Source organism: Penicillium waksmanii, assembly GCF_028829765.1.
Source record: "Penicillium waksmanii strain IBT 27052 chromosome Unknown utg000009l:1.0-4314994.0:1.0-4318279.0, whole genome shotgun sequence".
In the NCBI taxonomy this organism is placed as follows: Eukaryota; Fungi; Ascomycota; class Eurotiomycetes; order Eurotiales; family Aspergillaceae; genus Penicillium; species Penicillium waksmanii.
In genome coordinates, this window is record NW_026643255.1 from 1,049,100 (window position 1) to 1,076,833 (window position 27,734).

General features: G+C 50.6%; 15 protein-coding genes across 15 annotated transcripts; 8 read left to right on the forward strand and 7 right to left on the reverse strand.

The window, feature by feature from the left end:
• Positions 1-417: 417 nt before the first annotated feature.
• On the forward strand, positions 418-1,038 carry N7481_010756 (uncharacterized protein; the record flags this gene model as incomplete). Its single annotated transcript, XM_057269975.1, has 1 exon — positions 418-1,038. The coding sequence occupies one exon, from the start codon at positions 418-420 to the stop codon at positions 1,036-1,038; it is 621 nt and encodes a 206-aa protein (XP_057117149.1).
• A 283-nt stretch (positions 1,039-1,321) lies between these two features.
• N7481_010757 (DNA-directed DNA polymerase alpha subunit POL12) lies at positions 1,322-3,506 on the reverse strand (the record flags this gene model as incomplete). Its single annotated transcript, XM_057269976.1, has 4 exons — positions 1,322-1,495; positions 1,568-2,870; positions 2,946-3,125; positions 3,184-3,506. 4 exons carry the CDS (start codon positions 3,504-3,506, stop codon positions 1,322-1,324), a joined length of 1,980 nt encoding a protein of 659 aa, XP_057117150.1.
• Positions 3,507-3,762: 256 nt separating this feature from the next.
• Positions 3,763-4,911, forward strand: N7481_010758 (CRAL/TRIO domain protein; the record flags this gene model as incomplete). Its single annotated transcript, XM_057269977.1, has 2 exons — positions 3,763-4,534; positions 4,592-4,911. The coding sequence occupies 2 exons, from the start codon at positions 3,763-3,765 to the stop codon at positions 4,909-4,911; spliced, it is 1,092 nt and encodes a 363-aa protein (XP_057117151.1).
• Positions 4,912-5,485: 574 nt separating this feature from the next.
• Positions 5,486-7,085, reverse strand: N7481_010759 (MATE family efflux transporter; the record flags this gene model as incomplete). Its single annotated transcript, XM_057269978.1, has 2 exons — positions 5,486-6,417; positions 6,476-7,085. The coding sequence occupies 2 exons, from the start codon at positions 7,083-7,085 to the stop codon at positions 5,486-5,488; spliced, it is 1,542 nt and encodes a 513-aa protein (XP_057117152.1).
• Positions 7,086-8,420: 1,335 nt separating this feature from the next.
• N7481_010760 (uncharacterized protein) lies at positions 8,421-10,038 on the forward strand (the record flags this gene model as incomplete). Its single annotated transcript, XM_057269979.1, has 3 exons — positions 8,421-8,542; positions 8,596-8,795; positions 8,855-10,038. The coding sequence occupies 3 exons, from the start codon at positions 8,421-8,423 to the stop codon at positions 10,036-10,038; spliced, it is 1,506 nt and encodes a 501-aa protein (XP_057117153.1).
• Positions 10,039-10,512: 474 nt separating this feature from the next.
• On the forward strand, positions 10,513-11,406 carry N7481_010761 (dihydrodipicolinate synthase family protein; the record flags this gene model as incomplete). Its single annotated transcript, XM_057269980.1, has 1 exon — positions 10,513-11,406. The coding sequence occupies one exon, from the start codon at positions 10,513-10,515 to the stop codon at positions 11,404-11,406; it is 894 nt and encodes a 297-aa protein (XP_057117154.1).
• Positions 11,407-11,588: 182 nt separating this feature from the next.
• Positions 11,589-13,612, reverse strand: N7481_010762 (uncharacterized protein; the record flags this gene model as incomplete). The annotated part of the gene is made up of 2 exons (XM_057269981.1): positions 11,589-12,589; positions 12,691-13,612. 2 exons carry the CDS (start codon positions 13,610-13,612, stop codon positions 11,589-11,591), a joined length of 1,923 nt encoding a protein of 640 aa, XP_057117155.1.
• Positions 13,613-14,193: 581 nt separating this feature from the next.
• On the reverse strand, positions 14,194-15,071 carry N7481_010763 (uncharacterized protein; the record flags this gene model as incomplete). The annotated part of the gene is made up of 3 exons (XM_057269982.1): positions 14,194-14,451; positions 14,504-14,919; positions 15,014-15,071. 3 exons carry the CDS (start codon positions 15,069-15,071, stop codon positions 14,194-14,196), a joined length of 732 nt encoding a protein of 243 aa, XP_057117156.1.
• A 30-nt stretch (positions 15,072-15,101) lies between these two features.
• Positions 15,102-15,422, reverse strand: N7481_010764 (NAD(P)-binding protein; the record flags this gene model as incomplete). Its single annotated transcript, XM_057269983.1, has 2 exons — positions 15,102-15,348; positions 15,406-15,422. The coding sequence occupies 2 exons, from the start codon at positions 15,420-15,422 to the stop codon at positions 15,102-15,104; spliced, it is 264 nt and encodes an 87-aa protein (XP_057117157.1).
• A 382-nt stretch (positions 15,423-15,804) lies between these two features.
• Positions 15,805-17,379, forward strand: N7481_010765 (alpha-hydroxy acid oxidase; the record flags this gene model as incomplete). Its single annotated transcript, XM_057269984.1, has 9 exons — positions 15,805-15,898; positions 15,949-15,982; positions 16,039-16,141; positions 16,219-16,453; positions 16,509-16,661; positions 16,710-16,784; positions 16,844-17,100; positions 17,165-17,241; positions 17,304-17,379. 9 exons carry the CDS (start codon positions 15,805-15,807, stop codon positions 17,377-17,379), a joined length of 1,104 nt encoding a protein of 367 aa, XP_057117158.1.
• An 816-nt stretch (positions 17,380-18,195) lies between these two features.
• Positions 18,196-18,584, forward strand: N7481_010766 (uncharacterized protein; the record flags this gene model as incomplete). Its single annotated transcript, XM_057269985.1, has 3 exons — positions 18,196-18,342; positions 18,410-18,474; positions 18,539-18,584. 3 exons carry the CDS (start codon positions 18,196-18,198, stop codon positions 18,582-18,584), a joined length of 258 nt encoding a protein of 85 aa, XP_057117159.1.
• A 306-nt stretch (positions 18,585-18,890) lies between these two features.
• On the reverse strand, positions 18,891-20,591 carry N7481_010767 (uncharacterized protein; the record flags this gene model as incomplete). The annotated part of the gene is made up of 4 exons (XM_057269986.1): positions 18,891-18,994; positions 19,067-20,210; positions 20,263-20,352; positions 20,388-20,591. 4 exons carry the CDS (start codon positions 20,589-20,591, stop codon positions 18,891-18,893), a joined length of 1,542 nt encoding a protein of 513 aa, XP_057117160.1.
• Positions 20,592-21,429: 838 nt separating this feature from the next.
• On the forward strand, positions 21,430-23,120 carry N7481_010768 (cytochrome P450; the record flags this gene model as incomplete). Its single annotated transcript, XM_057269987.1, has 2 exons — positions 21,430-21,834; positions 21,951-23,120. 2 exons carry the CDS (start codon positions 21,430-21,432, stop codon positions 23,118-23,120), a joined length of 1,575 nt encoding a protein of 524 aa, XP_057117161.1.
• Positions 23,121-24,094: 974 nt separating this feature from the next.
• Positions 24,095-24,696, forward strand: N7481_010769 (uncharacterized protein; the record flags this gene model as incomplete). The annotated part of the gene is made up of 2 exons (XM_057269988.1): positions 24,095-24,417; positions 24,483-24,696. 2 exons carry the CDS (start codon positions 24,095-24,097, stop codon positions 24,694-24,696), a joined length of 537 nt encoding a protein of 178 aa, XP_057117162.1.
• Positions 24,697-25,718: 1,022 nt separating this feature from the next.
• On the reverse strand, positions 25,719-27,457 carry egl3 (putative extracellular endoglucanase/cellulase; the record flags this gene model as incomplete). Its single annotated transcript, XM_057269989.1, has 5 exons — positions 25,719-26,722; positions 26,777-26,874; positions 26,937-27,001; positions 27,067-27,278; positions 27,337-27,457. 5 exons carry the CDS (start codon positions 27,455-27,457, stop codon positions 25,719-25,721), a joined length of 1,500 nt encoding a protein of 499 aa, XP_057117163.1.
• Between the last annotated feature and the right edge of the window lie 277 nt (positions 27,458-27,734).

A 27,734-nucleotide genomic window follows, 5' to 3' on the forward strand; every position in this document is an offset into this window, starting at 1 on the left:
GCCTTGACTTCTTTCTTATCAAGGCTCTTTTTGAGGAGAGATCCTATATGTTAGCTTGTCTGCGCAGTAGTGGGGTTCTCTTTTTGTAATGACCCTCAGCATTGTCTTTGTTCTGGGTTTCCGGGAAGAACTTTTAGATCTGAATACGAAATGAATGAATATGTCCTGAACCTTGATCGAATGACTTTCGTATCTATATATCTGGCTTGGATTGGCATGGCTGATATGCTATTCACCGCCTTTAAAGCGGCGTGCGGAGTGAATCTATTCTGCCGGCTCCGGAGTGTATGTCAACAACCTTTCTTGTCAACGAAGAGCTCAGCGACGCATTGCGCAATTCAACAATTCTCAAATCAAAACCGTGAAATCCACTGAATATCAACACGCAAAAGCCGCGAGCCTTTCAAATCTGCCAAAATGGTGCGTATCAACCAACCTCAACTGCACTCTCCCAAACAAATCAGCAAACCGCCACTAACAACCCACCAGAGCAAAGACTCCTCCGCAACACACATCCACATGCACCAAGCGCGATTAGCAGACTTCTTCGAGGAATTCACGCGACCCCACACATCCTCCTCCTCAAATCCACACACACTAAACCCATCCGCAACAAGCACCCAACCAGCCGGCGCCAGCAACGCAATAACATACGGCTCCACAACCCAATCCAGCATCCCCTCCTTCCTACCAATCGAGGACATCTACGTCGCGCCGCAGCACCAGCCGCCGAACCCCGAAGACGAGGACGACGTCGTACCAGACCAGCATGCTGCGTTCGGGATCGCGCGCGCCATGGAGCGCAGACGCGAGGCTGTTTGGAGGGATCTGGGCTTGCAGGCGCTTGTTAGTGGGCAGGGGCATGGAGGTGGTGCTGTTGCGGCGACTACGGGGGCGGGTGGTGGGACGGTTGGTTCTGGACCTGGCGCGACGTTGAGGGGGAGTGGTGGTGGTGCGGCGTCGGCTGCTAGTGCCGCTGTTCGGGTGAGGAGTGCGGGTAGAAAGATGGGTGGGCGGAGGACGGTTGGGCTGCGATGAGGGGGGGAGACCGTTGGGTCTTGCTCTGTTCTATTCTATTCCCTTGTCTTTCCTTTTTTTTACTTTGCATTGCGGGAGTCTCTGATACCCATTCCGCCTTACGGAGGTTGTATTCTTTTTGTTTTGTGACATTGATTTCGTTTCATTGGTATTGCTGATGGGAAGAAATATCACTTCGAATATTCGCTATAATCTTATTTCGCGTAGCTTCTGCGTTCTCGCTACGGTTTCACTTCACGCCCCGACGCCTGTTGTCATGCAGTATGTGTATAACGCCCCCTGGTTAAATTCTGTTGATGTCTACTCGAGCTCGCTCGTATAGCTTGTGATCGAGTTGCTTCTGCTCACGCTCTTCGTCGGATATCACTCGTGGGTGGACTGCTAGCTGGGCGTAGGAGCCGGCGCCGCGGCGCTTGGACAAAGTGCCAGGGTTTATGACGAGGACACTATCCACCACCTAGAGAAAAGTGAAATTAGTATAAGTTATGGATAGTGGTATTGCGGGGGGTCAGATAAAGGAAACACAAACCTTGACAAAGGGCGGCAGCATGCTGGGAACAAGCAGGATGTCAGGCCGGACATTCCACCACTCTCCAAGCTTCATATAGGGCAAATCCAGCATAGCACCTGTGGCAAGGGCACCCTCGGTACTTGGCTTTGAAAGACTTGCACGGCCGGATGGTGGGAACAGAGGGGAGAAGTGTCGTTGTTCAACAAGGTACTTGGGCAATCGAGTCAGTAGGTTGCCCTCAGCGGGTCGGCCATGGAGAACCTCCTCGCGGCGCAAATCAGAGAGGACATCATGTGAGCACATGCCGAAGACAGTCTCGTTGAATGATAGTGTGACAGGGTTGGAGACCATTCGGACTTGCTTTGGCAGACCGAGTTCCTTTTTTAGGAGTTGTTCCTGAGGCCATGAAACGTGTCGGCTCAGTGCATCCCGAACGGACGGAACCAGTACAATGGTAATGCTGGGTACTGCAGCCGCAAGGCGTGCCAGGGGCGCTGAAATGAGATGCCGGAAGACCGTAGTGAGCGTAGCAGTGTCGGGGTCAAGACCCTTGATTTCGGGCAACTCAATGTCCCCGGAGGCAATTAGAGGGTGTTCGATATCCAGAAATGGACCCATTAGGACGAGACTGTCAGCGTAACCGTCAGCGGCCTTTTGACAGAGTTCTTGTAGCGGTTCGAAATCCAGATTATCGTCTGCTGTGTACGGACCAGCCGCTACCATAACATTGAGGGGAGGATTGGCATCTCCGTTCTCGAGGCGCTCGTTAATATTTTCGAGAGCAACTGCTGGAGATGCGGCAGGTGGCAAGAGAGGAATCGGAAGAATCTCTTTCACCGTGAAGTAATCTCCAGAAGGGTTGATTCCACGAAGAGCAACAATCTGGCCCGGGATGAAATTTAATCCAGGTACGGAATCGACTTTGAGGGGAACACGCCTGCCAGCTCCAGTCCTGCGCGAAGTTTCAAGCACCAAAGACGCCGGGTTCAGTTTCCCCTCAAGGGAGTCCGATGCAATCCGACCTACAGCAATGATTTCGGATGTACTTTGGGTGGCCGCACTGCCAAATGTGAGCTCCTCAGAGTCGTAGTGTTTTTGATAAATGGCGGCAAATTCGTCAATCCGGTCATCCAAGATCTCCGATGCCTCGGAGAGGCGCATTCCCATAGGCTTGTATCCGAACTTCTTCAAATCTGTATTGGCGGTAGGTTTGATCCGCGCCTCGGAGAACGGGGCCATTGGCGTAACTGGTGCCGAAAGATGCGAATTCAGCGTTTCTATTGTTTGGCCGGCGTTTGAACGGTCAGCGAATGCGACGGATCTGTCTTCTGTGTTAGTATATCCAATGAATCACTTATATCCTTCTACCCATCACTTCCAGAGGGATATCGCATACTGTGTGCCGCTGGTAGCGCCATTGATCGTAGAACTGGTTGTTTTGGCTCCCATTGGCGATCCATTGCTCTCGACTCGTCCGAATTTTGGCGCAGCGGGTGATGAAAAGTTGGACTTGCGCTTCACAGAGCCTCCGTTCAAGGGCCGGCCATTCGCAGAACCGGGTGTTAATCCGTCCAGCCTAGAGGAAGTTAGTTTATCTCCGCTCTTGAGATCACTCCACATGGCCAGTCACATACATTCCGAACATATCAGTGCCTGCTGCCGCACGCGGGGTTCCAACAGCTGCGGTCCTCCTGTCTGCCTGTCGACCAGATTTGGCGCGACTCTCACGCTCGAGAGCCTCTTGAACATCCTTCTTGAACCCCCGAACGGTATCAAGATTCAACTTTGTATCTTCTCCCATCTTCATACTGTAGGACTCCCATTTGTAGAAGAGCTCTTCCGCGGAGATCGAGTGTACTCGTAGGATGGATTGAAGCTCCGCGAGAACATCTTTAGGCAGACCTTCTGGGAAGGAGGCCGCAAAGAGCTCATTGAGCTCCGCTGAAGCGTCAGCCATCGTGTGCGCGGGTGTGGTGTAACGAGGTCGTCGAGGATGTCAAATATCCAACTAGTATTCAGCTCTCAACTCCGCGACACGCGACGCGCCAGGCGTGTCGGTTAGTCAGCTGGCCCAAAAAGGCAAGATGCGAACCGGCAGATCGCAGTGGGCCATGGGTCCCCCAAATACCAATTAGCTTCGATCCTTGACCGAAACACTTAAGAGACTCCCTGGTGGCACGCATTGACACATTCACAACTATCCTCAGATCATCATGGCCACCAATGAATCTGCCGAAGTGGCAGCAATCGTGACGCCCACCAACAATGGTTCCATTACCCCAGAGACCGCCCCAACATCTGTGGAACAACCGAGCACACCAGCTGCTGCTAATCTCGATCTCCCGACCTCTGCCGCCGATGGTCTCATCCAGAAGCCATTCGGCAAGCCGCTCGAGTCCAGCAAGCCCCAGCCTCCCGCAAAGCTGACTGCGGACCAGCAGACGAAGTACGATACCTTCCTCAAGACAGTATCTTCCTGGACCACTATTCCCAACACGGCCGCAAAGGATGCCTCATCCGCTCCAATTACCGACGATGAGCGGATGTGGTTGACTCGTGAATGTCTGCTGCGTTACTTGCGCGCTACCAAATGGAATGTTGCGGAAGCTGAGACTCGGATCAAGGCTACCCTTACCTGGCGCCGAGAATACGGCATGGAGAAATTGACTCCGGACTATATCTCCATTGAGAATGAGACTGGCAAGCAGGTGCTCCTGGGTTATGATATTCACGGCCGGCCGTGTCTTTATCTGTTGCCCTCCAACCAAAACACCGAGAAGAGCGAGCGCCAAGTCCAGCACTTGGTTTTCATGCTTGAGCGTGTGATTGATCTCATGGGACCGGACCAGGAGACCCTGGCCCTGCTTGTCAACTTTAGCGACACTAAGTCCGGACAGAGTGCCAGTGTTGGCCAGGCGAGAGAAACCCTCAGCATTCTCCAGAATCACTACCCTGAGCGTCTAGGCCGTGCGCTCGTGATCAATGGTATGTATAAACCCTCTTTTACTCTATTTGCCCAATGCTGATTCCGACATCACATAGTTCCTTTCTTGATCTGGGGTTTCTTCAAAGTGATCACACCTTTTATCGACCCATTGACTCGTGAAAAGCTCAAGTTCAACGAGGATCTGCGACAGCATGTTCCTCCCGGTCAACTGTTGAAGTCTGTTGGAGGTGATGTTGAGTTCAAATATGATCATGCGACCTACTGGCCCACCTTGAACAAGCTAGCTGATCAGCGCCGTGAGGCTTACCGCGAACGGTGGATCCAGGGTGGCAAGCAGGTTGGTGAGATCGAGAACTACCTGAAGGGCGAGAACATACCCTCTGCCTCTCAGGCTACCAACGGACAGGCAGAGTGATCTGCCTGGTGAAAGTTTTGGTCCAAAATGCATGCTCTTTCTGAATAATACCCATTGGTGTATACTGCGTCCTTGTTCTCGCACTTTGGCCTGATACATACCCTTATCTGCATCTGTTCACATCGTTTATTTTGCACTTGGTTACATATTAGCCTTTGGTCATAGACATCATCTTAGAATTTGCAGATAATACACTGATAGATCTATCTTATTCAAAAACTAGAATTAAATAGAAGTGTGACGGGTTGCAAGTTGTTTGCAAACATGCCTTAGCACCTTGGAATTCAAGTTTGCAGACAGTCTCTTTGTAGTTTTTGTGAATAATTAGTATTTATAGGGATATTTCAAGGTACAGGAACCTTACTACTTTTCAGACATCATGCCTTCTGTTTTGTGCCTTCAGTGTCTGGATACTAGCTTCACTCTCTTGTCTCCCCTCTCATCTGATCACAAAATTGTCGTATCTCTCTACTCGTCCATAGCCTCTGGCATGATCTACTAGTATTTTGTTTCAATCTGAACACGTATTGTCGGAGGAGAAACCAAGCCACAGATTTCCGATCCCCTACCATAATCAATTATGGGCAAATATGTCAGTCCCAACACCATAACCCGCCTCCACGCCATCATGTCCATCCATACGCTTGAATGCTTGGTGCACTTCTTTCTCCCAGTCCGTGATTGAAACAAAAACCCATTCCAGAATTGCTGCACACCAAAGTGCCGAACAGTTGCTCATCCATAGGCCTTTAAGGCCCCAGCCATGGAATGCAAGATAAATTCCCAGAGGAATACCAAAGCAGTAGTAGGAAACAATGTTGATAGCAGCTCCCAAATGTTGCCGTCCAATCCCTCGTAAGGTGCCACCGCAGCTCCCATTGATACCATCGGCAATCTGGAACAGAGCTACAAAAGGCATAACCTCTGCTGTCAATCCAACCACTTGTGGATCATTATTAAAGAGTTTGGCGAACTGGTTTCGGGTAGACATGAGCACTACCAGGATGACCGTACCGAAGAATATTGAAAGCATCGTAGATAAATGGGCGGTTCGATAAGCACCCTTTCCGTCCCGCTGCCCCAGTTTATTGCCCACTCGAGATGAAGTGGTGACGCCGAGCCCGAATGGAATCGTGTTCAAAATAAGGTCAGTGGTCATAATAACGCTTTGGGAAGCTAGAGCGACGTTTCCCAAGCGGCCTGCCACCAGGGCGACGATCTCAAATGCCCACCATTCTGTACCGATATGCATGATTCCAAGGAGTACCAGTCTTGTGAAAGTCCATAGGTTTTGGAAGGCTGTCCGTGACCATCCTCCCCAGCATTCGGATCCACCAACAAAGCGTGCGTATAGAACAAGCAATAAGAATGAAGACCAATATGATATATTAGCCGCAATTGGGGCGCCGAGAAGTCCAATTTTTAGGGTGTAGCAGAATAAGTAGCATAATCCGGCGTTGAGAGGAGATGTGATCATAAGGACGTAAGTCCCAGCGCGCATGATTCCTAGTAAAACAATTTATTAGCGGAAACGGAAAGTATGGAAGCGTCGACTTGCATCTACCTTGCGCTTGAAGATACTTCTTCATGGTCTCGAAGTAGATATAACCAAGTCCACCGGGGATGAGAGCCGTCAGAAACCGAGAGCTTTGGTAGGAAATCTGAGGATCCTGCCCCAAAGCCAAGAAAATAGCTTCCGAACACGCCCAAATAATTGCGATTGGGATATAAAAGATCCCAAGCACCAGGAATGCACGCTGCAACAGAATTCCTAGATCCTGCTTACTCTCGCTACCAGTGAATGCCGATGAGGCGAGGGTATCCAGGGCTGTTGTTCCTCCGAGAGCAATCATCCATCCAGTGACCGCGGCAAACATCATAGAAAATGCCGCAACAGCAAGGTTTTCCGGCGATGACTGGCCAACCACAATGACAGTGACTGTTTGTAGGCTCATCTGAAGCATATAAGCCAGAATGACCGGGGCGGCGCCTTTGAACAGTATCCAAAATTCGAGAAAAACTCCTTTTGCCTGGGCTGAGCGGCTGATTTTATTTATGCCATCGTCATTGCGCCGCCGTGTTGTCTCATAATCGACGGGCCTGGGGATGAGTGAAGAGTACTCGTTCGGGCGATCACCAGAGCTTGGCCTGCCATTTCCATTTACATGTGTCATATCGGTGGAATTTTCGGGAGGAGAGAAAATAGGTTTGAAGTCCCCGAAGCTGAGATGGGGGAATACAAGATGAAGAGCGCTTGCTGGTGGACTTGGCAAGGGACTTCGGATCGTGGGGTACTCATGCACTTGAGCTCTCAAGTCCCAAGTAAGGGTTACTGGTTGTGTTTGAAGGCAGTGCAATTTGAGACTGTGGGCGACCGGGAGGGCTTTTATTCGGAGCTGAAGGATTGACAAAGTTTTCCATTCATGCAACAAACACCTCCATGATTTACTGCAGGGATCAACGCCGGAAATGGGCAATATTGTGGGTCTTTCGTGCATGGATATTTCCACTTGACATACATGTTGTGACTTGTTATGTGACTGGATCCTCTGTGAGTTAATTTCTTTTGAGTTGATGCTTGCTAGTGTCATATTGCTGCCAGATTGAGCAATTGATGGCCCCCCTCGTTACTACCAAATATCAAAAGCGTATGAGAATGCATTGTCTCATAAGCGAGGGGGCGGGGTAGATATTCGAATACAGGAGTGAACGGGGTGAGAGATCAGAGTCCCATCATTCCTACATCCTCTCCCCAGTTTTCCCAGTTATTGCCTGTCATCTGTAAAGGTTAACCTGGTTGGAACGTGGCAGGAAGCACGTACTTTACCAGTAATATCCATATGGCAAACTCAAATAGAAACCACTTGCATCTTTACTTCGTATTTATGCACATAAGTACTGCTTCCGTATGTACTGTATGTACTGTACTGTAGGTTGTTTGGTTCGATACATCATATTGCGTGGTTCATGCGAGGCAGAACTCTCGTGTCCATATAAACTTTGATGCAACGAACCGGGTAATCGACCAATCACGACCAGCAACCTCATTACACAACAGTTGCAGATCCAGTCATCTTAGTACATGGCTCAAAAGGTGGTAACGTAGTAAAATGCGTGCATCATACGGACTTTTGTTTATGATCAATATGGTGGCTACGCGTATATAAGAGGTCCCCTCAAACCTTGAAATCTTGTGAGGTTCCATACTAAGTTAGCTACTAGGTAAGCTACCGAATGGAAATGAACAACAATAACAGCTACTAGTACTGTATAATATTGTCGATCCTGGAATAAGCGATGAAATGAAACCCTCATCGGAGCTTCTCCGCGTGGACCTAACGGAGACAGACTAGTTTCCCTCCAGAGGGCTCCACCGTCGGAATTGATTGCCCTTTCTCTCTAGTACTACTACAGCCCTGGAGGGTACTACTATATACACCCCGCGCCTCCAATGTCATTCCCATTCCCATTCCCATTTTAATTCCTTTACCTCTAGCATTTTTTCTAAAATGGCATCAGTAGAGATTGTCGCCCCTAATGGGCAGCGCTACCAGCAGCCCACCGGTCTGTTTATCAACAACGAGTTTGTTCCGGCGACCGGCGGCCAAACCATCACCTCCTTGGACCCCGCGTTAGTTCCCCCAGAACTCTTTCTCTCCCGTGCAATTGACTAACTCTGAACAGCACAGATAAACCAATTGCCACCGTCGATGCTGCCAGCCCCGAGGATGTCGATCGCGCAGTGCAAGCCGCCAAAGCCGCCCTGGCCCATCCATCCTGGAAGCTCCTCCCCGCAACCGAGCGAGGCCAGCTGATGGCTCGTCTCGCCGATCTTCTCGAACAAAACAGGGAGCTCCTAGCTACAATTGACGCATGGGATAACGGTAGGCTTTCGTTCTGTATCATCACCGATTCTTCATGCATAGGCTAACTATAATCCTAGGAAAACCCTACCATGTCGCCTTTGAGGAAGATCTTACTGAAGCCATCACCACTATCCGGTATTATAGCGGCTGGGCCGATAAGACCTTTGGACAGACCATCAACACTACCCCTCAGAAGTTCGCCTATACCATCCGTCAGCCGATCGGAGTTGTTGCCCAGATTATTCCCTGGAATTACCCTCTCTCCATGGCAACCTGGAAGCTGGGACCTGCTCTGGCCTGCGGCAACACTGTTGTTCTGAAGCCTGCCGAGCAAACCCCTCTTAGCGCCCTCATTCTTGGCAAGCTGATCAAGGAAGCTGGCTTCCCCCCAGGTGTGATCAACATCGTCAATGGCTACGGTCGGGATGCAGGTGCTGCGCTGGCATCTCACCCACTCGTCGATAAGGTGGCCTTCACTGGATCCACAGGCACTGCCCGGGAAATTATGAAGATGGCAGCGGGTTCATTAAAGAATATTACTCTTGAGACTGGAGGCAAGTCGCCATTGCTGGTGTTCCCTGATGCAGACATGGACCAAGCAGTCAAGTGGTCGCACTTTGGTATCATGTCCAACCAGGGCCAAATCTGCACTGCCACCTCGCGAATCCTCGTGCACCGTGACATTCTGCCCACCTTTCTGGAGAACTTCAAGAAGGCCGTGGAAGAGGTGAAGATTGGCGATCAGTGGGATGCGAATACCTTCCAAGGTCCTCAGGTCACTCGTGCACAATATGAGCGCATTCTGTCTTATTTCGAGATTGCTAAGAATGAGGGCGCCACTATTGTGACTGGTGGTGCTCCTCATACTCTGGCTGATTCTAAGAACAAGGATGGATACTTCGTTCAGCCCACAGTCATCACGGATGTCACCGACTCCATGCGCATTGTTCAAGAGGAGGTGTTTGGACCTGTTGTTGTCATCTTGCCTTTCGATAGCGAGGAGGAGGCTATCAAGCGTGCCAACAACAGTCAATATGGCCTGGGCGCCGCAGTATTCACCACTGATCTTGAGCGAGCCCATCGCGTTGCTTCCGAGATTGAGTCCGGTATGGTTTGGATCAACAGCAGCCAGGACTGTGATCCCCGAGTTCCATTCGGAGGTGTCAAGCAGAGTGGTATTGGTCGTGAGCTTGGCGAGGCTGGTCTAGAAGCTTATAGCCAGATCAAGGCTGTTCATGTGAACATGGGCAATAAGCTATGAAGATGACCAAAGCAATGTATAGAGATAAACATTTTTATGATAGAATTTAGAATTACCAATTGCCTTTGTCGGGCTTTAAAACTTTGAATATCAGTACAAGTAGTAACGAAGCAAAATATCGATCCCCTCATTTTACCTAATGATTTTAATTGTATACCATTGAAGACATGAACAAAGTGAGCGTACCCCGCAGGTCGGAGTCTCATTCCCCAAAGTGAAGTGGATCCACCGAATCGAGGCAAGTCATTCCGGTCTATAGAAATCCACTCCACCTATCTATACCAGCCAAGGTGGGATGGCTCACGGAACAAGTTGAACACAAGAAGAAAGCAACTCCGTTCTATGCAAGTATATTTACAAGTGACGTCCGCACTGACTATATCGACTCATACAATACCTCCATCTTTTACCCCTCCAAACCTCTGAATCTAAACTCGTCCTTCTAAAACAATAACATCAACAACAACCTTCAAAATGTCTTCAGAACTTACCGGTATCATGGTGGCGCTGATCACCCCCTTCAACGACGATAAGACCAAGATCGACGAAGGCCGTCTACAGGCACACATTGAGCACCTCATCAAGGCCGGTGTCCATGGTCTTGTGCCCGGCGGTAGCACTGGTGAATTCACCGTGCTGTCCACAGCCGAACGCAAGCAACTCACCGAGCTGTGCGTGAAGTACGCTGCCGGACGCGTTCCCGTCGTTATTGGTACTGGTAGTTGCTCACACGATGAGGCCGTCGAGCTCTCCATCCACGCTGGGCAAGCCGGAGCCACCGCCGTCATGGTCGTCCCTCCTTTCTACGACCCAGTTAGCCTGGAGCAATTGGAGGAGCTGCTGAGCGAGATCCACACCAAGTCAAAGCTTCCTATTATGTTCTATAATATCCCCAGTGCTTCTGGGTTGACTCTTTCCCCCTCAGAGATTGCCGGTCTGTCCAAGGTTGGCGTCAAGTACCTTAAGGATACCTCCGGCAACGCGCCAGCCCTTACGGAGTTGATCTTCGGTCTCTCGGATAAGATCACAGCCTTCAATGGTTGGGATACCCTTACCTTCTACGGTCTTGCCGCTGGATGCCCCGGTGGTGTGTGGGGAGCTGCCAACTTCATTCCTGAGCTGGCTGTTGAGCTTTGGGATGCCGTTGCTGTGAAGGGTGATCTCAAGCGTGGACGTGAGCTCTGGACTAAGGCTTTCCCTATTTGCAAGTTCCTCGAGACACACAACTACTGCAGTGCAGTCAAGACTGGCGTTGAGTTGATTGGCCAGCCTACTGGCGGCCTGCGGAAGCCTTTCTCCCTTCTGAAGCCCGAGCTGCAGGCCGAGCTGAAGCAGCTGCTTCAGAATGCTGGTGTGAAGACGATCTAGATATATTAACATTTGATGTGAAAATTTACTATAGAGAGAATTTTATGCCACGGTAATGGGGTAATTCATCGTTTCTTCATGGAGTATAATTATGCAGAGTAGTAGTATGCGCTATTAGTCGGAGTCATTAAATACATAAAAAGGTGTTAGTATAAAGACAAATCTAGAAAAGAGTTCAATTTTCAACAAAACAGAGGCCAAATTTGCTCCTCTCTCACAATATCAATCCAACATGGCATCGAATGACCTCGGTTTGCTGCCAAGTGCTCATCCTGTCTCTGCCATGACTTGACCATTATATCGCGGGCTGTGGCAAATGATGCATATCCGCATGTTGAGCTGGCATCATTGAGCCATTGCATAATTGCATTACGCCGTGACATGGTGAGGGCTTCACATCCAGCAATAAAAGCTGGCCAGGCTGTTCCGGGCCCCGTCGGACCGTCTTCTAACAGTGAGGCTTTGCATTCTTCAAGCGCATAAATGACGCTATCAACATGCCCTTGTAGTACAGCCGGGTGGGCTTCGCGGATTCGACGATAGAAAAAGATAACAAGTGCGCTGTTCAGAGCTTCCAACATGTGCGCGTGTGGCTTGGATGTAGCCTGGAGATCGGTGACTTTGCCCCTCGCCAGACCGAGGTTGAAAGAACAGATGAGGTTTTCCAGCCGCGTGGCGCGGCGTTGTATGCATTCCCAGGCCTCGAGGCTGACATTTCTACCCAGGTTTCGGGCAACCAGAAATGTCGTCAAAACATTTGCCAATCTTGTCGTCTGGGATACTAGACTAAGCCATGTCTCTGGGATGCCATAGATTTGTTTGTATAAGGTCTCGGGGAAGCTGCGAGAGTCGTGAAGATGAATGTCGTGGAACCCAGAGGCTCGATCCTTGGGTTCGTCAATGTTAAGGTCGCTATCTGAATTTTGGTTTTCGAGGCGCAGAAAGTCATCGAGCTTGGAATTGGGCTCGTGTGGAACTATCGTATTGTTGCTCTCCGCCAGGCTAGAGGCATGGGAGCGTGATGAAGAGCCAAGCGAAGCGAGGCATGGATAAGAGAGGCTGTAATCGTGAAGGACGAAGGTGCTTTCGCCTACTATTCGCAGCCAAGTGTAGACGTGGTGTAAGAGACGCGCCTTTTTGGATATTCTTCGCTTTGACAGTCCTCGAAGACGTAGAAGCCTTTCTGCATCGATCAAAAAGCAGCGAGCGTGTTGTTGTTGCCCGGATAGAATCTGCATTCATCAATAACGGCCCGCGAAAATCTACAGCAAGAAGCGAATAGACTTACTGCATATTGTGTGAGAATGTTGGCAGCCATGAGCTGGTCCTTGTATTTTGCCTTCTTTGGACCTTGTGTCTCGTGCTGCAAAGAAGTCTGGATATGATCTTTTGCTTTTTGATATGTTTGGTTTGCAATCTGAAACCAGTGCTCGGTAGATTGTGTCGGGTCTGACGGTGGCTTCAGAGCTAGATCAACAGCCGCACATGCAAGCAGGCCATAAAGATTCGCAAGTCGAGCATGGCTTATTCCTTCTGTTCCGAGGAAAGTTGTGTCGCCAAATGCCACGACCGCCGCTGGTAGGTTCAAGATTTTCCACGGAGATTTCTGACCAAATGGAATAGCCATTATTTGAGGAATGACGATATCTTGAAAATGTTTCAGTAGAAATTGAGCATCCTTGAGAACGTCTGCCTCCATGGGGGCCATCTCCATTGGGGTTTGCTGAGGAGTCATCCGTTGCATGGGCTCTTCTGGGCCGTGTGCAAAATTCTGAAGAAGCAGGGCATCATTCGTAAGATCGAATGATAAATCATTAGGCATAGTTAGAGTTGGATGAGTCGCAAATCCAGCTTGATCAGGGCTGAAGCTAAGTAGGTCGGACCAATGTAAGAAATCGTCCATTTGAGACAGAGAGTCGATCATTGACACGGGGCTGGAATCCAGAATTTCCGGAGGTATGATGGCATCTATCGAGTCTCCAACAGGTAATGGGTCGATGGGAGCTGGTTCATTCTCTTGTATTGTCGTGGAATCTTCTTCTGCTGGAGGCTCCGAGGCCGATCCAGCAAAGTCGAGAACTGCAAAGGGACCGATGACAATGTCATGATTGAGATGCCGATCCGGGTCTCGCGACCTTGTGTCGACTTCAGCCAACGATGCATCAATAGAACCCGAAATCAGATTGCTTCCGAGGGCTGTGCTCATCGCTAGCCTGGATTCCTCTATTCACCTGTTTAGCTTGGTTATATGAGCAGGTACGTATCAAGCGCCTCATACCTGTGTAGAGATGTCGGCGAGTGCCACGGTGGCTCCCATCGATATCGCCGGGCTCATCATCACGCATCCAAAGGACTTGGTTGGGGAACCCTTCACAGGTGACTCCAAGGGCTCGGCAAGTCCGGCATGCCGGACGTTTCTGATCGCATTTGACGTGTCGCCGTCTGCAAGTACTGCAGCCACCCAGTACATGTGATCGGCGAGCGCGCGCTCGCTTCGAGCTCGCCATAGCGCTAAGCCTGTTGATACAAATTGACTTAGAAATCGGAATTGATTGTATTAATTCAAATCAATGAAGTCCATGGCGAGGAATGAAAATCCGGGGTGATGCCAGTGGAAGCTTGGAGCCCCGCAAACCCACGGTCGGAATGACTTGCCAATTTCATTTTTGCTTATCATTTTTCTATCTTCACATTTGCCCCTCCCCGCCACGACCATAGAATGGATCCCATGACCAGGGTAGGGTAGGTTTACTATCTAAATCATTACGGTTTATCCAATTGGATCCCTCACAACTTGCCTAGTCGAGTCGCCTCCACCTTGACGGTTGTCGGAATCTCCTGCTCGACTGAGTGTTTCTGTGGAGACCATCCCAACAGGCGCGAGGCTCGTTGGCCTTCCATGCGTGCGTTGGTGCCCCAGAATATTCTGGCAGGCGCCCACAACTTGTCCGCCTCGTCAGCACTGAGACTCTTGACAGTCTCTGTGTCAGTCAAGCCAAGATCGTGCGTGGCCTCCGCGACGAGTTGTGAGATCTTGCCGAAGGACTGAACACAAATTAGCCCTCTGGACGGTTCTGGAATGGTCGAGCTAGCCTACCAGCATGCTGTTTCCCATAAAATAAAGTCCGTTCTGATTCCACAACGCCTCCTCCGAACCCTGGACGGCCTTCTCAACCAGCTTGACAAACAAATCACTGAGATCGGCAATGTGAATGTTGCTCCATGTGCTCTCTCCCTTGCCCACCTGAACGACTTGCCGCGTCTCAATCGCGACCCGTGAAAGCTCGGGTATCTGTACACTTCGCTGCTTGGTGACACCTCGGCCCTCGCCGTAGATAATAGGTGGGAAGATGATGGCAGTCTTAGGGCCGGTCACGTTGTTCAGCAGGTGGTTGTCTACAACCCTCATGCCTGCATTCTTACGGATGATATCGCGGACTTCTTCGGCATTGTCGACATCGTTGTAGTTCTTGCTGGAGCCCTCGCCAAAGGTGCCGGCCAGAATATCGGGGACTGAGATAACACTGGCACCAGAGACCTGGATCCAGTGGCCTGTCGCACCTTTATTAACTAGGGTTGCACTTTAGAACAACCACTCTTGACTTACCAGGCTTAGACCCGCTGCGCTTATTGAGGCCACGGGCAATGGCTTCCACACAAGTCATGTTCTTATTGCTAGCAGCATCTTTACACTATCAGCCTCCTGTCCCTGTTTCACCAATAAAGATAGTCTTACTGATAACCACGTCCGCCTTGGCAGCCTCTTCTTCAATCAAAGCGGCGGCATCAAGGTCCCCCAGTACGACACGAACATCGGGGAATACCTTAGAGATAGCAGCTGCCTTGCCACTATCACGCAGTAAGATACTGCACTCATATTCTGGGTGACTGGTCTTAAGGAGGTGGAGAACATCCCCGCCAATGTAGCCGGAGGCGCCAGTCCTGTAGGGGTAAAGTGTAAGCAAGCCACCAATTCAAGACGGACGGGCCACAACTCACAGCAAAATGCGAGCCATGTTGATTGAGAGAAGCTTCTTGTGAGCTGTTCTAGTTTGGAAGGAAATAGTTATGCAGAATTGTGGGTTTGGCGTGTTCGAATGTTGCTTTTAATACTATGTCGCCGCGGCCCTGCGGGGGTGCCTCTGTTGCAGGAAGGTGATCCCGACGGCCACCCGACGGTCACCTGGCGGGGATTCTGCGATAGGAAGCCAGTTCCTGAAGTGTGTTAGTAACTGTATACACTTGGAAGGTCATGCGAGCATGTGTTCGAATTAGGATACCACTTGCAATCTTTTGTAGCTTCGCGGGTGTAGAGGTAACTTACTTATTGTGATCGTCTTCGTAACTTTCTCCGATTCCCTTTTCCTCCCTCCTACACATATTACAACTCAATTAATCATGGCGCATCGCGGCGAGACCCTCCACAAAGATGTATGCTGTATTGCAGACCTTAAAGAGCTGGGCAGCAAGCGGTTACCCCCTATGGTCCGAGGTAGGCTACTCTGGGTTTATCAAGTCTAAAACGAGGACTAAAGTCAGTAGACTATTACAATGAGGGAGCTATGGATCTGATCACGTATGAACTATCTAAAGATATCGAATTGAGAGTCTGCTAACCATCTCAACCGCCAGTCTGCGCGAGAATGAGTCTGCCTACGATCGCTACCGAATCAGACCACGAATCCTAGTCAACGTCGCGGAAATCGATACCAGTACCGAGATTCTTGGTTCCAAGGTTGGTTGCTTCTGAAGTGAAATGGGAAACAAAAAAAATGGTTGAAAAAACAGCGCTCATTCCCGCCGGTCATATAGGTCTCTCTTCCCTTCGGCTTCAGCCCCAGTGCCTCCCACCAGCTTGCACACCCAAAGGGCGAGCTAGCAACATCCCGCGCAGCCGCCAACTATGGAATCGCAATGGGATTATCTTCCTACTCTAATTACGCGTTGGAAGACGTTGCTGCACAAGGTCTTGGAAACCCATATGCGATGCAAATGTGCGTGCTGAAGGACCGATCACTTACGATACAGTTGCTGGAGCGAGCGGAGAGTAGGTGCTATTCCCAATGGTACTGATATCCATTTTATGCTGATAATATCTATAGAGGCAGGGTACAAGGCATTGTTCTTGTCGGTAGACGTGCCTGTACTGGGAAAGCGGTTGAATGAGTACCGAAATGACTACACATTGCCGGAGAGCATGCAATGGCCCAATATTCTCAGCAGTGGAAGCGACCACTCAGACCGCACCGACTACGGTTGGTTCGCCCGTCTCAAGTGGATATGACCTGAGCTTACTTTGACAGACCCCAGTTTGGACTGGGAGAGCACTATCCCCTGGCTGCGGGAGCATACTTCGTTGCCAATCTGGCTGAAAGGAGGTAAGAAACATGACACTCCTTGGCAACGATCTTTTTTTTTAATGAGTGGACCCCTGCAGTTTGTTCTCCCGAGGACGTGGAACTGGCTATCAAGTATGGGGTTGACGGAGTGATCGTTTCCAATCACGGCGGGCGCCAGTTAGACGGTACCCCGTCCACCCTGGATGCGCTGCGCATCTGCGCCCCTGTCGCCGCAGGAGGTGGGATTCCAATTGCGGTTGATGGTGGAATCCGTCGGGGCTCGGACATTTTCAAGGCACTGGCTCTGGGTGCCAGCTTTTGTTTCTTGGGACGAGTTCCCATCTGGGGTTTGGCCGTATGTTCTCTCCTGCCAGTTCATGTGCACATTCTTTTATGCGGCCCTTGCTGATCACACGTAGTATGATGGACAAGAAGGAGTGGAGCTCGGGATCAAGATTCTGCGCCAAGAATTAAAGATTACCATGGCGTTGGCCGGGTGAGATCTCCCCGTGGTGTTCCCCTCGTGGCATTTGTGATCGGTGTCGCTAACATCTTCAGGTGCCGCAATATCGGCGAGATCCAAAAGAGTTATTTGTCGGTGCTCCAACCTGATGGCATTTTGGCCAAGTTATAAAGAGGCAAAGGCAGAGGCAGAGACAGGCTATTCGTGTTCGTGTTCATAACATTGAAGTTATGTTATGCCGAGTATCCGGTGACACGGCCCAGTGCCAAGAGTCTTGGCACTCAGCTGATCAAATCGGTTAGGGCTGAAGGGCTGAGCCTTCTCTCCCTCTCTGGTTCGATGTCAATAGTGCAGAAAATCACCTGAATGTATATCGATATCCACTCTATTTTGTTCTCCGTTGCTTTCTCCGTGCCGCGGAATCCAAATAGTCCAATGGAATACGTAACGACCCATCTAGACGGCCATCTGAGCCACAGCGTGGCGGTGTGGTTTGTGTATGTTTCGTAAGAAGATGCCGCAGCAGTATGGGGATAGGCAGCACCATTCCGCTTAGTCTCACGCTATACTTAGCACCAAAAACTGCATGGCCATCCTAGCGGGAGTTCATTTCAACGGAACCTTGGGAAAAGGCTGTGAATCCATGGCCCTGACCCCCCCTTTAAGCAATGGGGCCACTAAACCGAAACTAGAGAAATAATGAAAAGCCGATCCTCCACGTTGAACCGTATTACGGAGTACAATGTTTGTTCTAATTAAAAGTACCTTTTTTGATTCTCTTCTTACAGCCCTGCTGATCCCCGGCTAAATTTATTTAAATTGTTACTTTCCCCCTCCCTTCCGCCAGGCCGTTTCTCTCATTCCCTCAATTAACCTCAAACACCTTCTCAAACACCTTTTCCGTGTCCACCCTTCTACTTCTTCCTTTTCCTCTTCACCATATCCTCTCTCCACAGAAAATCTTTCCTTCTTCATCTACCCACTACAATGTTCAACTTCAACCTCTTCAAGTCTGCCCCGGCCGAGTCCGACTCTGCGCCCGAGAACACCTGGAACTCCAACACCGTCGCCATGCAGCAGCCCGCCAGCCCTGCTGCCCCCTCTACCAACCAGCAGGTCGTCTCTGAGCAGCCCGTATGTCCTCATATTTCGAACACTCACCACCATGCGATCTTCAACTAATCAATATTATTTTTTTCAGGCCAACCAGGAGGGTATGTCTATGCAACTGCGCGGTGGTGGTGGCGGTGGTCTCTGCTGCGGAATGTGAGTCGCAAAAAAAAGCCTTTGCTTTCCATAGATAGATCTTCATGACACTAACTGGTTCCAGCTGCGCCGGTCTGGCCTGCTTCGAGTGCTGCGAGATCTGCTGCTAAAGCAGAATTTCCCACCGAGAGGAGATCGGAATCGAAGAGCCACACGCCCTTGACGATCCACGATGAATAATCCCCCCTGGGCTTGGCCTTGCTTATTTCCCCGGACTCTTCTCATGTTTCCTGCGTCATTTCAAGACCTTAAGACCAGATGTCTATGCGATTACTATACCCAATGCCAAACAATGCGAATCACAAATTGATTTCCCATATTATCTCTGATTCTATGATTCTACTCGTTTCCTCGTTTCCTCGTTTCCTCGTCTCTCGTAATGCTCATTACCAAAAATAAATAATCTGTAAGTTCCATCAAGTCGACGATCGCCGATGAATGGCTGTCCGCAGAGCCGCATCAACATCCCCTTGTCGAAACCCCGGCGCTCGGCCCAGGATGCGAAGATTGGCGAGCAGCACTAGCGATGATGGCGTTAGCTTATCCTGAGGCTCAACAGATGACGCCAGAATACGCCAGAATAAGAACTCACATTCAAAGAAAGACTCCACATCCAGCACATAGTGAGACGAGCCTAGATACTGCGTCGCACCCATCTCGACCGGCGAAACGTAATACTGCGATGCAGAAAGATCCGGCGATAGACCATAAAGCAACCCAACCGTCGAGGCCGGAACCTCCATCCACATCGTCGACGAACCGCCGAGTGTCACCCCCCGATCTGCCAGGTACCCCTGAACATCATGACAATCGAACCACTCGCCATCGAGATCGAGCAGGCGCAGATAATCAGCATCGCTCATGGCCAAAATTCCATCGTCGCCATTATTCGGAGGCTCGAAATTCCCACTCCAATCTTCATCCCAATCCTGGATCCCACCCCGCTGCAAGATCCTAGTCATCCGGCGCAGGATTTTCCCTGGCCGGCGCAATTGGTTGGGGTAAATGGGCTGTCCATCTGGTCCGATGCGTGGGTAGTGAGTACCTGCGCCGCCGAGCTTGTAGAAGGGCAACTTATCCACCACTTCTAGCGGGTCGCCGATCTCGGCTCGTAGTATGCGCCGGTAGCTACGTCGGATGCCTGGCATATCATGGATGCAGGGGATGAGGCCGAAGACTCGGGCCATCTGGTCGGGCTCTGAGCGTCCATCTGAGAGCCATCGGTATGTATGCTCTAGACAGAAGCGCTGGAGACGACGGGAAAGATTTGATTCCTGGTGACTATAAGTGTAGATGGTGGTTGTTGGGAAGAGGCGATTGATAAGAGGGGATGGGGATCTGGGATGAGGATGGGGGTGGGGGTGGGCTTGTTCTTGGGGATAGATTGTGATCGAGTGATCTTCTGTATTGGAGTGAGGGGAGACATGATATCCGAAAGTCTCCCGTGGAGTGTTGTGAGGGTGATGGTCACGGTCGTCGCCATTTGCACTTTCCTCCGATGGATGTTGTACTCTGTCAATCTCCGCAAGGACCAACTGTCTTGTACGTGCGATCGTCGACAAATGACCAGTGGCCAGACTGTTCGAGGTCTCAACCTCGGGCTCCGAGCCTATCAGATCGGATACATTCTGCAGAGTCTGTTCAAGCACTTCTACGCGGGTTTTAAGACCCTGGATGGTTGCCTCTTTCTTCTGTCTGTATGTTCGTTGCGCCCGACGGATTTGAAGTCGCCGCTCCTGCAGCGGAGTTAGTGATGAGGGATGTCCGCGATTCACATGGATTGGATACCTCGATGGCAGCCGCATCCTTCGTCGTCTCAAGTCTCGGGCGACCTCGTTTGCGTGGATGACCCACAGTCACGGTCTTCTCCGAGTTGGACTTGGACGGTTTGGCAGAGCGCGGGCCCGACTTGCCCGGGGAGAAGTCGAAGCAGAAGCATTGATCTCGAGCTTCTCGGTCGCAGGGGAACTATCTGGCGTGTCGACTCCCAGTGGATGATGATGATGATAGGACTGTTGAGAGGGTTGCAATCCTCCTCCTAGTTCAAGGTACGATCTGGCTGATAACATGTCCGGCAACTCCGGTGGCTCCGGTCGCGAATCTTCCCACTCAGACATGAACAAGTGCAAGTGCTACGTGGTCCAAGGATTCTGACGGATATTTCGAGATGATGATATGGATTACATTAGAACATAATATCGGTCCGCAAGGTCATGGCAAACTGAGTTGCCTTTTGATGTTGAATAATCGCAAATAGGGAAGACCTCGGCAGTCTCCGCTCCCCTGCAACCCAACCGCAACCCCTGCAATGCAATCCACCACAAAAGGGAACCACTTTTGTTCTGCAGACCTTCCAGGCGGCCTAGCTGCCTAGCTGCAGCTGTTTTGTCGCATAATTTCCGATCTTCAATCTTCCCCGGATTCCCCTGTTCTCGAACAAGGGAGAGAGACGATGGCGAAGGGGGAACCGTGGTCCATATCTGACTGTGCTCTTACACATACCCTATCAGGGATATGCACGCCCTTCTGCGAACAGCTGGAATGTGGAAAGCTACGCTGTTTTTTTTGGATGGGTTCGGTGTGAAACACGCAAACTCAAGTTCAGCTTCTGTGGGGAGCTCTGAGAACAAAGACGGTGCGACGGGCTAACCGGCACGGGCTCGACTCCCACCCCGAGCACGAGCGACCGATCTGATCGGAGTCCACATTGAAATGAGTGCGAAGTCCGACGACCCATTGTATCTGACCTCCGTACTAGCCCTCATTGGTTCTATCGACATGTGGGATCATCCTGTCTGTGTGTTGCATCCCCCACCCTATGATGCTCTCAACCGAGGCTCTGGCCCTCTGTACGGACGTACGAAGGAATGAATGAAAAAAATTGATATATATTGCCGTCCCCCTTAGATCATCTTCTACCTGATCGTCGATCAGCTTTCCCAGCGCGTCGCCATCATGACCCCAACCTTTATACTTGGTTTCGCGGCCGCAGCCGTGATCCTACATATCGTCCGTTCCCTGGTCAACTCCTGGCAACACGCGCGCAAAGCTCGAGAGCTTGGTTGTGCCAATGTGCCAATGTATCCATGCTCCGACCCCTTTGGGATCGGGAACTTGAAAGCTTCGCTCGCCGCCGACAAGGCTAAGGCCTTGCCGGCGCTCGCGGAGCAGCGTGTGCAAACCATCAGTGACATCGAGAACCGCAACGTAACCACCTTCATTATTCGCAATCTCGGTCGCGATCTTTACTTCACCGTCGATCCCAAGAACATCCAGGCAGTGCTCGCAACCCAATTCAAGGACTTTGAGCTCGGTGAAATTCGTCGTCGAAGTGTCCACCCTCTATTGGGTACCGGAATTGTACGTCATAACCATGGTTACCACCTTAACGGTGGAGGCGCAAGGCATAAGCCTCGCCCCATCAACCCCAAGTGGGGAATATCCGTTTTTATACTAATCTTCATATTCCTATTTAGTTCACTGCTGACGGAGAAGAATGGTCCCGGTCCCGTGGGTTGCTGCGACCACAATTCACCCGTGAGCAGGTTAGCCAGCTAGAGCTCGAGGAATCCCATGTCCAGAAGGCTATGCAGGCTCTGCCTGTCGCAGCCAATGGATGGACTGCGGCAACTGATATCCAATCTATTTTCTTCCGCTTGACTATTGACAGCGCAACGGAATTCCTCTTCGGCGAGAGCGTAGAGAGTCAGCTTGGTGCGATTCAAGGACTCCAGCGAATCGAGGACTCGTTCGCTGGCTACTTCGACAACTCCCAGTGGGTCTGCGCCCAACGATCTCGATTCGAGAGGCTCGCTTTCATCGTCAACAACAAGGAAACCCGTCACTCTGACCAGCAGGTCCACGCGTTTGTGGACAAGGTCGTTGACCGAGCCCTCAAGGCCGCCAAAACTGAGAAAACCGCCCCCGCCGATGCCGAAAAGTCCGGCCACTACGTCTTCCTGAACGCTTTGGTCGAGGTAACCCAAGACCCGATCGAACTGCGCTCCCAGCTCCTGAATATTCTGCTGGCCGGCCGAGACACCACCGCCTCGTTACTCAGCTGGACCTTCCTAATGCTCGCCCGCAACCCGGAGATCTTCCGCAAGCTGCGCGAGACCATCATCGAAACTTTCGGCACCTACTCCAACCCCCAGAACCTTACCTTCTCCGCGCTGAAGAACTGCCAATATCTGCAATACGTTATGAACGAGTCTCTGCGCCTGTACCCGGTTGTCCCGTTCAACCGCCGCCAGGCTGCTCGCGATACGACTCTGCCCCGTGGTGGTGGTCCGGACGGCGAGTCCCCCGTCTACATGAAGAAGGGCAATGCCGTCGTCTACAGCGTCCACGTTATGCATCGCCGCAAGGACCTCTGGGGCGAAGATGCCGAGGAGTTCAAGCCGGAACGCTGGTCCAACCGCAAGGCTGGGTGGGAGTATATTCCCTTCAACGGTGGTCCTCGTATCTGCATCGGTCAGCAATTCGCTCTCACCGAGGCAGGCTATGTCATTGCTCGGTTACTCCAGCGCTTTGACCAGATTGAGGATGTCAACCCTGATCAGAAGCCCCGTTGGTCTATGACTCTGACTGCCGCCCCGGCCGACCTGGTCACTGTCCGCATGCACGAGGCAGCTGACGCGCGATAGCTTACTTGAAGCCAATAAGATTATAATTTAAGATTCTCCTCTTTTCTTGGTGGTCTTTTGCATCTGTGTGAGGAGGGAGAGGGGTGGGCCTAATTTGTTTTGGATTTTGCATGGTGCTTTACCTTGGTACCACTCATTAAACGACCCTTACGATATTCTTTCTGTGATGAATGTACTTTACTCGCTTTTATTCTGGAAATGAACTTTAGCTTCTTACCATCCTTGACATTATTGGTGGAAATAGAGTGCACTCTTCTATAATTCGGTTTTTGAAGCATTTCTATCTTATGGTAACAAGGTCCACATTCCTCCAGCACGCACTAGAAACCACCAGTGTATAAGCCTCACCAATGGCCCCTCTGCAATGCCACAGATCAACAATACTCCTGGAATCGAACCAGGTTGAAGTGGGGTTCGTTTCGGTCTGGACGTGAATGACTGTCGAAGCCTTAGGCCCCGGGCAGCAGTGTCTAACTAACTAGTTAACTAGTTAGTCAACTCGGACTCACCTTGTCTATGTATAGTAGGAGTCTGGATAGCTTCAAGGGTAGTAGTCTCATCACCACCATCAGTTACTCAGTCCGTTCTCATTTCGTACTATTTCATGATATCAGTTGTCCTCTGCTGGTGGGCTATGAGTCCAGTCTACTAGCAGTTTCATTTCCCCCTCTAGGTACGTCTCTCACTTTCGCTCAACAATGACCTGAGGCCTCAACTGTGATACTAAAGTCACCTAAAGTCTTCAGCTACACTCATTTTCGATCGGAAAATCGATTCCTGGATGATCAACTTCCTCAACTTGTGTGGTTTTCGCCTTCCCAGAGAGTCTGAACATACTCTACAAGAACAGCAACGCGTTTCAGAAGAGAAACGAACCCCCAATTGTGAGATCTCGAAATCGTTAGAACACACCAGAAAAGGCCTTTTGACAGCTAAACGAGACTTGGAACTCTAGGATTACGTCCAACATCGCTATGGCTGACAACGCTACCCCGGGTTCTGCTGCTGGCAATGTCACTTCGAGCAACAACGACAGTGCAGCTGGCAACGCTCCCGAAAGGGAAGACAACCCTCAACCCTTGACGGCTGATATGCTCGATAAAGCGGCTGACAGGCTTGATATTCTTGTGGCAAAGCACTTCCAAGAGGACGCTGGCAAACTTCCTGACGACGCCCATGACCAAGCCGCCCCGGACGTCCCCTACCTTGGCCTCCGCGATCGCGACGACAACGGCGACTTCAAAATACGGGATAAGCTATCAGCTCTCGATGAATACCTGGCCACCATTCACTCCATGTCGGCAGACAGAGCATTCCTCCAGAATATTATGCGTACATACGATCTATCAATGGACAATCTAGCAAGGGAGGCACAACAATACCCGCTCGAGCTCCGGAGGCCATCGCTACCAATGCAATGATAGAGAATATGATGAAGGAAGACCCCAGCCTAACCTCCAATTTTGAAAGTGGGTATCTGAGACAGATCACGGAAACGAAAAACCGCGTACAAGCCGCCGTTGCCTGGCAAAATAAGAAGATGGAGGAGGACCAGTCTGAGGCGATGGAGGATTAGGGGGGGAGGAGAAGAAGGAAGATAAGTCTGAGGCAATGGAGGGTTAAGGAGGAGGAGAAGGTTCTGTTTTTGTCTTTTCTTTCATTGCTGTCATGTTCATGGCGAGGACGCCACTTTTATGGCGGTGGCAGGTGTCTTGGCCGTCGGCCATCGGATTGCCCACATTTTAGTTAGTTCGGGCGTTAGGCCCGGAGGAATATCATTGTCTTCTCCATCTGTGTTCTGATCTCGTTGGTCCTCGCATGTGAAAAGGTCTTCCAGATATCTCCAACATTGGATACCTAGGCTACCGATATACTAGCGCCAGCTAAGTAATTTCTACTCTTGATTATAATAGTAGGTGTTCTAATACTACTTAAAAAATACAATGAATGGTCTACGCCCCAGCTGTATATGGAACAATACTATAATTTGGACGCTGAAACACTGGGTCGATTGCGGCCTGGAGCGCTGTCCCCAGACCAGGGTACAGAATCGAATCAGGGACTAGTTTGAACAGAAATCCCCAAACTAATATTCAAGCGATTTAAGAAAGCCACTATACCAGAACTCTTCTAGATTCAAATTTAACTTTACGTGGAGTTCCTAGAGTACTTCGGTTCCTGGATAGTATATGAGAATTGGCGGTGACGTCAGTTTCTCGGAGACTCCTAGCTGTGATGAACAATATTGGCCAAGCCTGAGATCGTGAGACAGCAGAATTGTAGATTGAAAGAGGTAACTCACTAGGCTTGCCTGCAACTAGTGATGAAAATCGGATTCAAAATGCCAGGTGGGATTGGAGTGTGTCGAACTTGAAATACTACTAGTATTACGCCAGAAATAATGGGTGCAAAATGGTTGAATTGAAGCACACCGAGAAGTAGGTACTACTAGTAGTAAATACTCCCAGCGGCAGAAGAGAAAAAATATACAGATGAGGGAATAATCCTCAAAATTGAAAAGAAAGTAATACCGGACCCAACGGAACAATCTCCTGTTCTATATCCTACAATCGACCCCCAATTATAATAATCCATGCTCTAAATGCACTGGTGGTAGAACTCATTTTGCTTGACACAAGTGAGGCCACTGGCGCAAGTAGTAGCACCGGTCCAGTTGGCTCCGCCACACTGATAGTAGTGAGCAACAGTGCCACCAACACTGGCTGTGCTGGTGCTAGTGCTAGCGGGCGAGCTTGTGGAGGATTGGATAGAGGAAGGCGCGCTGGCGAAGGTGGTCGGGCCGGCGGTGGGAACGACGACGGGGACAGAGGACGGGGAGGAGGTTGCGGTGGCGGTGGAGGCATCCGACTCAGCGGAGCTATCAAGAGAGCTGGAAGATTCAGTTGCTGGGCTAGAAACTTGGGCCTGGGTGCTGGGAGTGCTGATAGCCTCTGCGGCAGAAGATGTGGTGGATGAAGTAGTGGATGAAGTAGATGATGAAGTGCTGGTGCTGGCCGCGGCGGTGGCGGCAGCAGTAGTGGTGGTGGAGGTTGAGGCTGAAGAGCCAGAGCTACTCACGAAGTACTCCTTCAGAATGGGCAGGTAGGTCGAGTAAGCAGGGCCATCAGTTGGCTCCATGCTGTACATGTAGCTGCCCCACCAGGGGCCAGCTGCCCACCATTCAGCGCCCATCCAGACATCACTGTTGTCAGACATGTAAGAGAGCATGCCCTTGACGGCAGTCTCGCAGTCGGAGTTAACACCACCAGCGAACTCGCCGATGAAACCCTTCTTGTTGTTAGTCTTCAGCCACTCAGTGGCCGCAGTGATGCGCTCCTTGCCAATGGTAGAGCTGACGCAGGTCTCCGAGGTACCGGAGCTGTCGGAGTCGAGGTACTGGTGCATCTCGTAGACAATCTTGTCTTCGGTGTCAGTCAGGCCCTTCATGTTGTCGTTGTTGTCAGTCCAGGACCAAGCACCGGTCCAGGCATTGCCCTCAACGAAAATGTATTGGGTGGTAGCACCGGCAGCACGGATACCGTCGATGGCGGCCTGGTTCAGGTTGAGAACCAGGGTCTGGTCCATATCGTGGTACTCGTTGTCTGGATTCATGGTCAGTGTTTGGAGCTTCTAGATCAAAAGTTTGTTCAACATACTGGTGTCGAAGATAACCTTCTCGTTGGAGGCAAACTCAGTAGCCACGGTCTTCCACCAGGCCTTAAAGTTGTCGGTGGAGGAAATGACACTTCCAGAGCTGGGGAATTGTGAGCATTCTTCTTCATTGTTTTCAAGTGTAGGGCGAATAGAGAAACATACTATCTTCCGTAGTTGTGAGGATCAAGGACGGCATAGGCACCGCTGTCGGTGATGAACTTGACGGTCTATGAGGAATACTATATTAGCATCTGCACTTGAACCTCTCCCATTTGATGGGCCATTTACTTACAGACTTCAAGTCACTCAGGTAGGTGGAATCCAGGGTTCCAGTCATACTGGAAGGAACCAGACGCTCCATAAGGAAGGGAACACGGAAGATGTTCATGCCAGCCTCGCGCAAGACCTGGATCTTGGAAGTCTCGGGCCAGGTGTAGTCGGTGCCGAGGGTACCGGGGATGTTGCCCTCGCCAAATTCAGCGCCAGACTCGCTGACACCGACCCCTAAGTAAAGTTAGTACCGTATATCTAGATATCGGGCATGATAGTTGAAAAAGCATACAGGTAAAGCCGTTGGCGCGCTTGGACACGCTACGCTTGTTAGGGATAACATCACGGCCACGGGGGTAAGCGTAGGCCATGGTGGCAGCACTGGCTGCGAGAACAACATTGGAGAACTTCATCTTGATTGATAGATAAGAGAATGTATGTCGAGCTTGTCGAGAAAAAAGATTGAAAGAATGGGATCCAAAAGAAGGAAATCAAGAAACCAGTTCTTGATAGCGAAGGAAAAGAATGTATGCGATGAAACGACTGCCAAGGAAAGATCGAAACTGCAGCCATCCTCTGACTTTATATACCCTGTCCTCGCTTTGGAGGGGGCGTCGAACAGCGTCTTCCATTAGGCTTAGCGATGTCTAACAAGCATCTGATACTTGGAGTGGGTTCACCGTTCAAGGG